The 13,041-nt window shown below is 29.5% G+C and overlaps 1 protein-coding gene across 1 annotated transcript; it reads right to left on the bottom strand.

Annotated features, from left to right (window-relative positions):
• Nucleotides 1–8,028: 8,028 nt before the first annotated feature.
• Nucleotides 8,029–8,696, bottom strand: LOC130967543 (uncharacterized). Its single transcript, XM_057892446.1, has one exon. The coding sequence runs from the start codon at nucleotides 8,453–8,455 to the stop codon at nucleotides 8,246–8,248; it is 210 nt and encodes a 69-aa protein (XP_057748429.1). The 5' UTR covers nucleotides 8,456–8,696; the 3' UTR covers nucleotides 8,029–8,245.
• Between the last annotated feature and the right edge of the window lie 4,345 nt (nucleotides 8,697–13,041).

Raw genomic sequence — 13,041 nt, 5'->3', positions numbered from 1 at the left:
AACCAAACCACTTCAACTCAACTAATGTGGCTTCGGCCATACGACTTGTATGCAACTGATGCAACTGAAAAGCCATATTTGGGACTTGTGTCCTGATAATGTCGGGTTGCAGGGTGTAAACCGACATGTGAGATCATGGCCTGCATAAGACAGACATGCATCATACTTGTTTGCCGCATATACTCTCTAATGTATATTCTGTACGTGTGTGTGCTTTTTTTTGTTGTATTCTTTTTCTGTATTCTCTATTTATTTACTATTGTCTTGTATTTTTTGTTTATCTGTTATTTCCTATATTACATGTTCAAGTACGGTTATTTGGTAATAATAAAGAATTAATGAACTTAATTAATAATTTTGATTTTATTAAGAACCTCAAGTTCTTACCCCCCTTTTTTCCCTCTTCAAATAGAGTTCCAGTGGCCTAGTAATTACGTATGAATCATGCGGAGGGGTGATGGATGATATCATGCATTTTGGTGACGTTCAACTTGGCCCGAATTTTAAAGATCTAGAGTGTTATTCCCTCGCCTTTGTAATGTAAAGGGATTAGGGGATATCATATATATATGTGTGTGTGTATATATAGTTAATAGCTAGCTACTTCCGGTGATGTTAATCAACCTGCGATGTATATATATGAAGTTTTGATTCTGCTTTATCTATTATTATCTATGATTTTATCTTTGAACGTTTCTGCTTATCGACCCAAACGTTTTTAAAAAAAAAATTTGGCAAAATAACTGCACTTTAATAATGAAACAGTCTAAACAGTCTGATATAATAAATATTAGTTACTAAATAGGAAAGCAAGTTAGTAATGCCTAACTTTTAGTGTGATTATGACATGCTAGAAATTAGATCGTTACATGCAAAATTCTTGATAACTATAGGTACAAATTATATGCTTATTGTGTGTAAAACATCTGTAAATATTAGTGCAAATTATTACTAGTCAAATACTGACAAAAAATAATTTACTAGCTATATAGTATTACTCTATAATTAACTCATATGACGATATAAAAGTAATTTCATAGATACTTTTTAGATTTTATTTTTGACATCTATATTTTTGTATTGCATACAATATTTAAAATAAAACTGATATCAGTAAAAAAAAATAGGATACAACAACAACAACAACAACAACAAAGCCTTGTCCCACTAAGTGGGGTCGGCTACATGAATCAAACGACGCCATTATGCTCTGTCATGTATCATGTCTACAGAGAGACCGTTTCCATGTAGATCTCGTTTGACCACCTCATTGATGGTCTTCTTAGGTCTTCCTCTGCCTTTCGCCCTTTGTCCATCTTCCATCTCATCCACCCTCCTGACTGGATGTTCTATCGGTCTTCTTCTCACATGTCCAAACCACCTGAGACGCGATTCCACCATCTTTTCCACAATGGGTGCTACTCCAAATCTCTCCCTTATATCTTCATTCCTTATTTTATCCAATCGCGTATGACCACTCATCCATCTCAACATCTTCATCTCTGCCACACTCAGCTTATGTTCGTGCTCTCCTTTAGCCGCCCAACACTCCGTACCATACAGCATAGCCAGTCTTATAGCTGTGCGATAGAATTTACCTTTAAGTTTTAAAGGCACTTTTTTGTCGCATATAAAACCAAATGTACTCCGCCATTTTGACCAACCTGCTTGGATCCTATGATTTACATCCTGTTCAATCTCTCCATTATCCTGTATGATGCACTCAAGATACTTAAAAGTTTTAACTTTTCGTAGGATGTTTTCTCCAATCTTCACCTCTATATTGGGGTTTTCCCTTCTCAGACTGAACTTACATTCCATATATTCCGTCTTGCTACGGCTTATGCGCAGACCATACACTTCTAGAGCTTCTCTCTATAACTCCAACTTCTTATTTAGGTCTTTTCTTGACTCTCCCATAACGACGATATCATCGGCAAAAAATATGCACCATGGCACAGGCTCTTGGATGTGCTATGTGAGTACTTCCAAGACTAATGTGAAAAGGTATGGACTTAAGGATGATCCCTGGTGTAATCTTATACCAATAAGGAATTCCTCTGTCATACCACCTTGAGTTTTCACACTAGTTGTGGCCCCATCATACATGTCTTTAATTGCCCGAATATATGCGATCCTTACTCTCCTCTTTTCTAAAACCTTCCATAAGACCTCCCTTGGTACCCTATCATACACTTTTTCCAAATCAATAAACACCATATGTAGATCCCTTTTATTACTATGATACCTCTCCATCATCCTTCTTAATAGGTATATCGCTTCAGTGTTAGATCTGCCTGGCATAAATCCAAATTGGTTCTCTGTTACTTGTGTCTCTTTTCTCAACCTCCATTCTATCACCCTTTCCCATAACTTCATAGTATGACTCATAAGCTTAATCCCTCTATAGTTTCTGCAAATTTGTATATCCCCATTATTCTTGTAGATAAGTACCAAGGTGCTCTTTCTCCACTCATCAGGCATCTTCTTTGACTTTAAAAATCTCATTAAAAAGCATGGTTAACCAGTTGATGCCTTTTTCTCCAAAACCCTTCCAAACCTCAATCGGGATATTATCAGGTCTTACTGCCCTGCCATTTTTCATCTGCTTTAGAGCCTCTTTTACCTCGAAGTCTCGAATACTTCGATAGTAGTCAAAGTTTTGATCTTCTTCCCTTGTGCATAATCGACCAAGGCTCGGAAGAGTCTTCTGTCCCTCATTAAATAACTCGTAGAAGTAACTCTTCCACCTTTCATTAATCTTCTCCTCTTGAGCCAACACCTCTCCATCCTTATCCTTTATGCACTTAACCTGATCCAAATCTCTCGTTATTCTTTCCCGACTCTTTGCAATTCTATATATACCTTTTTCTCCTTCTTTCGTGCCCAAAGACTGGTAGAGACCCTCATATGCTCTTGTTCTTGCTTCACTTACAGCCACTTTTGTCTCTTTTTTAGCCGCTTTATATTTTTCCCAGTTATCTGCATTGCGGCATAAATACCACTTTTTAAAACATTCCATTTTTATCTTTATCTTTTCTTGTATACTCGCATTCCACCACCAGGACTCCTTGTCTCTTGGTCCTATTCCTTTAGATTCACCAAAACTTTCTTTTGCTGTTCTTCTAATAACTTATGCCATCTCCCTCCACATCTCTTCCGCGCTTTCATTCCCATCCCACTTTGCCTCTTCTCCTACCCGTCTTAGAAAGCTTCATTATTCCTCACCTTTCATCCGCCACCACCTCGTCCTTGGTTCTTCGTATGATATTAAATACTGATACTTGTATAACTAATTAAATAAAATAATTAAAAATAATGTAAAGTTTAAATTAAGTAAAAATTAGAATGACAAATTTTATATTAAGTCTTAATTCAATTTTTATGATATATGACCCATAAATTTTTAAAATTGTTATAATATTATTCTATTGTCAACTATGTTAACAATATATACATCTGGATATTATAATTTACTGTGACAAACTGATTTTATATTATTGTTAGTAAAAATTAGAAAATTAAATAAATAAATAACACTAATAATACAAAATCAAGACATGTCAAATTACATGTTTTTGAAAAATTGTGTCCAAACGTAATTAGACTAAGAATTAGCTATAATTGTTACCGTATGAGTCACTAAATTTTCACCCCTTTTAATATGAGAAATTTCCTTGGCAAAAATATGAGAGATTTGACACCTGTTGAACCTAATCAAAATATTTTTACAATTTGCAACTATAATATCAAAATAATTTGTATGTTTATGAGCAAGCCTTAGTGCTTGTAAGACCATATCATGCAATATTTTTCAACGCATTCTCAACTACTCTGATCATACATGAGAAAACTATTAAAAAAAATCCAACACTCTCCCTCATGCAAAATTACTCATAGTTGACAATAAAAGGACTAGGGCAAAGTAGTTTGAATGTTAGATATATTCAATTTAAAACTAGAGTTTAGTTAATATGTATTTTTAAAACATATTAAAGTTATTAAAGATAAACTATTAAAATAGTTTTTAATTTTTAAAGATGCTGACAAAAATACTCTTTTAATAATGTTAAATATATATTATTAACAAGTATCTTAGAAACTAAATTTTGATATGCTTTTTACAAATATAATTCAAAAAATGACATGTTTTTATGTTTAAAATTTAGTGATTTTATACTAAATAGACTTTTTTATAATTTTTTTGTGAAAAATTATTGAGATCAAATTTTGCTTCAATTTTTAATGTACTTTTTAAATAGTTATGTAATTATTTTTATTAGGATCTTTAAAAATTAAGGATAATTTTAATAGTTTACTTTAATATTTTTAATAGAAAAAAATTTAAAAAAATTATGTATACATTAAAAATTATTTATTAAATAAATTAACTACTATATATTTATGTAGCTTATTTTTAATTCATATCCTATATAATTTAATATATTATACATATTTTATATCGATACCTAATTTTGATAATTGATCTTTTATATACATGATTAATATATATAATTTAAATTTATAATGTATTTATTATATATTTATTAAAATAAAAATTTAAAAATTTGTTATTTCTGCAGAATAAAAATGGAGGTATGATGGTGGCAACTTCGTCTGAGTCTCCGTGGATATAACATTGTAGTGGAAGACCTAGTTCACAATGACTCATGAAAATTCTGTCTTTCTTATTTGTGTGCCTATAAAAAATTAGAAGGAAGAAGTGGAGAAAAAATTTGTCATGTTGATTAGAATTAAGATATAGAGTTATATAAAAATTTGATTTTAAATTTAATTTTGTAAACTATGAATCCTTTTAATACTAATATTCAATTAATTTTGTTCTAAATGTTCAGCTCACTTATTTCGTTATTTGTTTAAGCAAATGTCACGAGAATTTTATCTTGTACAGCTCATTAATTTATTGGCTGATGGAGTTTAAATTCGCGATGGATTAGGACAAAAAAAACTAATTTAATACATTTTTTATTAACAAAACTAGTTTAATACATTTTTATTAGAGCAACAAAAAAACTAAAAAATCAGACCGACCGTTTCAATAAAAAAACCGATAAATCAGGTAGGGTAAAATAGGATTTATATTTGGATCCTTCTTGTTATTGCATACTTTCCTTATCAATAAACTATGTTATTCTTTATTATTTTATATGCTAATTATTAATTATATAATAAAAATATACAATAATTTTATTAATAGTATTTTAATTTTATATTCACTTATATTTAAATAAATTATATTTTTTATTATTTATAATTATTAACATAAATTTTATTAAACATGTATATAAAAATATCAAATAATTTTATTAATTACAATATCATTATTTTTTTATGATTATATGATATTTATTAAATATTTTTTTTAATAAATACATATAGTATATAATAATATAATAAATATAAATTAGTTAGTTGGTTATTAAAATAAAAAATAGTTACTTTAGTATAAAACAAAATTAAAAAAATTTTATTATGAAAAATACTAAAATTTTTTATATATTAATTTAATGATAACCAGATTATAACTTGTTGATTAGAATTTGTTGAAACTTGATTGTTTTTAAAATATTAGTGAAGATATGCATTTTAAGTTTTAATTTTAAGTTTTTAACTATTTTATATTTTTTATTTATGTAGGACCGGTTCTACTGGTTCTACCATTAACTTATCGGTTGAGCCAATAAATCAGTGAATCAGTAGTCTGACTGGTTTGATTTTGACAACTAAGGATCTAATCCTAACTTTACCTGCGGGTTGAATTTGTTACTAAAACTCAACCATACTCTACGTGCAGATTAAATTTGTTACTAAAACTCAACTCTACTCTGTCTGCGAGTTGAGAACAACCCAACCCTAATCCTATTCGCGGTCAATCCGCGAATTTCCGACCCTACTCGCGGTCAATCCGCGAATATCCGACCCTACTCGCGAATTTTCACAAATATGTAGTGTTATTATATAATCTAATAAACATGCAAATTAAAAATTCAATACAAACATCATAATCATCTCACAAATAACACAATCGTCCCACAAACAACATAACCATCAAATGTTCAATTCTACGTAAAAGTCTTTGCTTAAATTAACAACACAAACACAAATAAAATATTGCGATATAATGTTGTATTTATGTATCACTAAAATATAATTGGTTTTTATATAAGTAAAAAGTATTAAATTATTAATTGATAATCTTGGCTCAATGATAAAGACCCTATACACTAAATGAGAAGTCCTTGATTCAATATTCACCTCCCGACTTACGCTCAAAATCCACTCTGCACCAGATCAGTTGGCAACCCTACACAACTGGGTTGTGTAGGGTGTATATTCTGGAATGGATCTATGTTCTTTGTTGTGGGTTTGCCCCATTATAATTTGAAATTTTTTTATTAGTATATCGTATTAATATTTATTTATCCTTTTTAAATTATGAATTTGACCTTATAATAATTTTTTATTCAATTTTTAGTACTTAATAATGAATTTAAAAATTTCATATTAGATGTCTATTAAAATGATCAATTCCCAATTTAAATGTGATTGATATTTTTCTTAAAAAGTAACTTAAAAATATATTATTTATCTTTTTTCGAAATTAGCTCTAATTTTTTTTTGTAACAGACTTCTAATTGCATGAAAAATAAATTTTTAAATAATTTTTTAGTGATATATATAAAAAAATTATTTTGATTGTATTGTTAAAAAAATTATTATTCAATTTTTATAAAATATAAAACCTAAAAAATAGAATTTTAAATTACAAGTTATTATTTAAATTATTATTTTAATATTTTAATTTATAAATTAAATTTTTTAAAAGATAATCATATTCTATAATAATAAAATATAATTATAATAATAATCATGTTATATATACATAAAAAATTATTTATATAAAATATATATTAAAATATAAAATATATTTTAAAAATAAGTTAAACAATATATTTATCTATATACAAATATATAATAATTAATAAATAATTTAATAATTAATTTTTATATACACATATTAATTTTATTGTAAAAATAAAAAAATTTTGGATTCGCGGATGGTACCGATAAATGAGGGAAAAAAAATCCAAACCGGCTAAAAAAGTCAAAACAAAATATTTCTTGACAAAGAATCAACAGAGCCCAAGGCATGCAGAGTGGGAACGGTCTACTTGCATTAGTCGAAGGCTGTGCCGCGTCAATGGTGCGCACGCGGAGAGCCTGTAGGTGAAGGAAGAGGAATAAGGATGGGGATGAAGAAAGAGGAATAAGGACGGAGAATGATTGAGTGGAGTTGAAGGATTGTAATGGAGAGCATGGTTGTTTCAGCGGCTCCGACTCTAAAACAGTGACTGAGGGAGTGGAGGAAAAAAAATATTTTTAGATAATAAATATAAAAATTAATTGTTTTTATTTGTCCAATAAATTTAATATCTAATTACAAACGAAGGTTGGATCATAGCAAGCAATGGTTTCAGTATTACCCTATTAGCTATCGAATCTTGAAAAATAATATATTTTTCTATAATGAAAAAGACGTTGAACTCCCATATGTTCATTGAAACGTCTTTCCCACGCATACATGAGCTGCCTAAAATGACATTTTACTGTTTGTGATCGCAAATAATTGTTCAGTTCAAATTAATATGATTCAAGATATATATTTACAATGATTTGTACATGACATACATTTTCCCTTCTTTACTTGAACCTTTTATAATTATTATTAGTATTATTGTAAAGCACCAAAGTTGCTAAAAACAGTAATTCAGATGAGGCAACAATAATATTGAGAAAAGCTGGAAAAGGCAGAGCACATAATAAGGCCAAGATTGGAAATAATGTTGAACAAAACAAATCCACCGTCATACAGCAATAAATATGATGGATCATTACGTCACGGATAGATAGAGTATCATCCTTACCCCTTTTTCTCTACTTTCTTTCTTTTTGGAAGATATGATAAGCGAAACTGACCAGGGGAAAAGTAGTATCAAGTCGCAGAAATAAAAGGAGGAACACGTTGTTGTGCCCGGAATCCAGTTACACACATACAAAATACAAATACAAATACGAATACAGTACATATACGCATAGCCAAAGCGGAAATGTTAAAACTTAAAAGGCTGATAATACTACTACCTAGAAACTAGAGTACATAAAAATAAAAATACATTGAGATCTAGCAGAATAGATCCATGTCTGTATAGATGGAGGGTTACCCTTAGCCGGTGTAGATATGAACACCGATGGCAATGAGAAAGATGGTGATGAGACCGAAATAGATGATGGCATGAACCATAATGGAAGCCCCACTGGTTTGCATGTTCCCAAACTCAACCACTCTTCCCCTCCCGGGAATCTGAAAGAGGAGGCCCGGGCTCAGCAGTACGAAGAGCACCACAGCTATCACCACGGGCCCCCAATCCGCCATATATCTTCGAATTATAGAGAAGAGAAAAGAAGAGAAGAAAGGGGGTTAGAAGTGTTTGGTTATGAAGTGAGAGGAAGAGTATTACTAGAAGACACGGAAGGTTGGAGTTTGAGTTGAAGTGTGGGTGGGTCACACTGAAGCGATTGGGACGGGAGCGGAAGCGCTTCCCTCGCCTCGGAGTGCACCGTTAAACGTGTCCAGCTCATTTGTTTATTTGGAATTCAACGGCTGCGATGCATTGCCCACTCCTCTCTTGGGAATTGGGATCACCCGTTTTTTCCTTCATTTATTTTATGCTATGGGGCAAATTTGATACTGAAGACTGAAACAACACAAAAAAAATACTCCGTTTGGCATTTGTGGGCCCTGCCTTTCAGGAACACTATTGGGCCCTCATCATCTGGATCACTGGATTGTTTTCCGAAAAAATGGATAATTTGGCACAGTCCAAAAGAAAAAGAAGAAAAATGGTAATTCTATTCTGGAATTAGTTAACACCAGTGTCTCTTGTTAACTAAATGTGGGTAATGTTAATTAAAATAGGAAGTATTTGATTTTCAAATTAAAAAATTAATAATTTAAATATTAAATATTGCAAGCTGTATTTTTTATAAATTATATATGAAGGGTGTTTTTAAAAAAGGATATGATTTTTTCTTCTTTCTTCTAATCCCATGTTGGTATTAAATAGGGTTAGAACCTAGAAGTACGACAAATTAGATTGTGACCTAACTTAGAGTTCAATTTGTTAATAACTCAATTGATTAAGTTTATGAGTTTGTGAGTTGAGTTTGAATTTAAATTTGAGCTCATTTTTTATATTTACTGAATTTGAATTCATATATTAAGTAATCTAAATTTAAATTTGGATAAATTCAACATATTAACTTATGAACTAATTTAATTATATATACAAATTATAGATTATGTATTATCACTATTTATATTAATTTATACATTATGTATTTTATAATTTTAATTTATAATAATAATATATAATTATACATACACACATAATTATAACATTCATGGGTTTTAAGGTGTATTGATTTGTATTGTTATATCTTAATTGTAATATCTTTGTAAGTTGAATAAATAATAAACTTAATTAAATTATTTATGATAAAAAGAGCAATATATCTATATATTAATATTTGATATCATATTTATGATAAAAAGAGCAATATATCATATATATATATGATTTTGGTAAAAGTCAAAAATTATAATTTAATTTTTTTATAATTTATTTATATGAAATTATAAATTTTATTTGAATAAATTTGTGAACTTTATAAATAAATTCAATTATTAAGTCGAAATATGAATCAAACTCAAATTTTTTAAACTCATTTTAAACTTGATTTAGTTAGACATAGTCTTTTAATATTTTTTTTGTTTCTCACGGTATCCTCCAACCCGGCAGGCCAATGACTAATATGCCGCGGTACTGAGCTCCATTTAAGGGTTTGCCGCTGGCCAATGGATTGCTGCATGCACAAAACGAAATTCGAACCCCCGACACTTGCTTAAGCGGACTAGTGAGCTAACCACTAGACTATACCAAATTTGGTTTAGTCTTTTAATATTTATCCATATAATTTTAAATATTGCTGCACTCAACTACAGACCCACATTGAACATTGGACGGTATTTACTCCCACTAAACTCTTAAATTTCTTACAAAAATTATATCCATATACAAGTATGCCCCCAGTTCAAATATTGAATGACTTCACCACTATTAAAATAAGTCCAATCCCACTTTTTGTACCTCTCCATCCTCTTTGACTCTTTGTATTCTTATTGAAATCCTTTTTCTTAGTTTTTCTTATTGAAATCCTTTTTTTTTTTTTTGAAGTAAAGAAAAAATAAAATAACAAGACACTAAATTTTTCATTATTTATTGGTCTCATATTTTCAGTTTTATTTTTTTTATTTTTTGTTTAATAGTCATCTATTTTTCATAAAAAAATAAATTATAATTTTTTATAATTTTTTTATATAACTCTTTATGTATCTTTTAATATTATTATTCTTCTTTTTTATATTTTTAATTATAATTTCTAATTCAATCAATTGTAATTTAAATATTAATCTAATTTTTTATTCCATAATGACTTCATGTATTTTATTTCATTCTCAATTTATTAATTTTTATTATTTATTTATTTTTATCTTTCATTTTATTATACGTAATTATGTTGCGTATAAATTTTTAAAGTAAATTGATTAATATACTAATTTAGAATATATTTTTTTTATTTATAAGAATAATAATAAAAAATATTTAAAAAAAACTACCATTAGAATTTGAAATTATTCCATTAGTCTCTTCTAATAAAAAACTTTTTAAAATTTTATGTGAAAAATCTAATAGCTAATTTAGACAACAACCCAAAATTTCAAATTATGATTCAAATAACAAAGATGAAACTAGATAAGTTATTCACAGAAGGAACTTTGTCAACCAAAAGAACATAATTTTTTACAAACATAATTTAGAATTTCTCTCGGTAGATTTAATGTTGATTGGTTTGACGAATTTGGCAATTGGTTGAAATATAGTATATCAAAAGATGATTTTTTTTGTCTTTGTTGCTATCTTAAAAAATCTGATGGTGTAAGTGTTGATACTTTTGAAAAAGAGGTCTTTTCAATTAGAAAAAGAAAGAGTAGTTGCAAGTACATGTTGAAAATAATAAGAATGTTCACAATCAAGTTTGAAAAAAATGCGAAGCATTCGTGGAACAAAAGCGACATATTGAAATTGTTTTTCAAAAGCATTCACACTAAGTTAAAATAAATTATCGTACTCACTTAATAGCAACAATTGTGATAAGAAAATTAGGGACGAAGAACATCACGACAAAAAAGGCATGGAGAAAATACAAAAGGGATAAAAAAAATATAGTGAAAATACAAAAAGATAGATAAATAATTTTTTTACTATACCTCTAAAAAATCTGTTCTTAGCAACTTAGGTCTCCATAAGGGATTCTCTACTAGACTTTTAAAAAATTTGTCATTGATAATCTAGATCAGAGGGTAAAAACTAAAAGAAACTAACACACAAAATTACCTTAGGTTGGATCCTTTAATCTTCTTCATGCAACAAGGGAAGCAAATCACTTATCTTACTTGATCACACAATAAAAATATGCTTAAAACAACTGAAAATTTTATTCATCAAAATTGTGTAAATTGTTTCACAAAAAGTATTTAAATAGACTCCTAACAATTTAGCCTAAAGATAAGATAAGATAACAATTTAAATCTCTAAAAGATAAGATAACTAATTTAAATCAGATTTGATCTTATTGGATTAGATCATATTTGATTTAAATTTAAAATTCTTAAAACGGAAAAGCTCTGCATACAAGCCATTAGGGCTTGTATGCTTTACAAGTTCATTAAGCAATAAAACAAAAAAACGCGCCTCTCCACATACGTTGTATACACGCGCTATATAAGATCCCGCGTATATCTAACTACCAAATTTAAAAGATTCGTTTTCGTTATTTTGAGATTTGGTTGTTCTTCTTCTCGCGCCTCTTCCCTCCTTTTTCTTCTCCATCGTTCTTTTCCTCTCCTTTTCTCACTGGTATGTTCTTCGTTTACGTTACTTTCTTCTCTCTCTGTGCAACTCGAGCTTCGTTTTCTATTTTGATTTGTTGTTTTCTGAAATCAAAGTTTGAACTCGTTTTGAAGATAATGGATCATTCAACCTCAGATTATCAGCTGAATCTAGGCGAAGTGGATTATGAATTTGAATCTAACAAAGTTCCTGAGGTTTGATTTACATAGGATTAGTATGAATTTTCTTGCAGTAATTTGTATAGTATTGTGTAGTTGAAAAATTGCTGAACATTGACTGTGAAACTAACACTTTAACATGAATCTGTCGACTCAATGTATTATTTGTGATTAATTATCTGGAATTTATAGCAGACGCTCGGGTGTAGATCAGGTCCTTTTTGGGTGTATTTTTGCTAGAAGTGTGGGTGTATTTACACTTTACTGGTTTTTTGTTATTTTAATTGAGTTGTTGTTGTTCAGGTGTATTATATCAGACATGATTGGGTGTGTTTTTAGTTTTTGACATGGTGTATTCTGCAGCCTGTGTATTTACAGTTTATGACTTTAAAGGTCATTCTGTAGTTGAGTTGTAGCGGTTCGGGTGTATCATGTTAGACATGATTGGGTGTATTTGAATCATATCTATGGGTGTATTCACAGTTTCTGACATGGTGTATTGTGCAGCCTCTCTTGGTTGTTGATGACGAGCTTGTTCCGAAGGTTGGAATGACTTTTACCACCCTTGAAGATGCTGGAAAATTTTACAGGAACAACGCCAAGGCTACAGGTTTCTCTACAAGAGTTCGGTGTACAAATAGGAAGGGAAACGAGATTAAGAATCAACTGATTACATGTAGCAGAGAGGGAAAATGGAAATCTAAAATATCTCCGACCGAGAAGACCAATCCGACAGCCGGTTTAAACTGTCCTGCAAGAATTTATATACACACATTGAAGGATGTCGGTGCTTGGATCATTTCAAAGGTTGTGCTGGATCATTCACACCC

Source organism: Arachis stenosperma, chromosome 3 (assembly GCF_014773155.1).
Source record: "Arachis stenosperma cultivar V10309 chromosome 3, arast.V10309.gnm1.PFL2, whole genome shotgun sequence".
Classification (NCBI taxonomy): Eukaryota; Viridiplantae; Streptophyta; class Magnoliopsida; order Fabales; family Fabaceae; genus Arachis; species Arachis stenosperma.
The sequence above is the reverse complement of the archived record's forward strand: the minus strand, read 5'-3'. Positions and strand labels throughout refer to the sequence as shown.

Coding starts and splice junctions, on each gene's coding strand:
- LOC130967543 (XM_057892446.1), bottom strand. CDS start 8,455: ATGGCGGATTGGGGGCCCGTGGTGATAGCTGTGGTGCTCTTCGTACTG.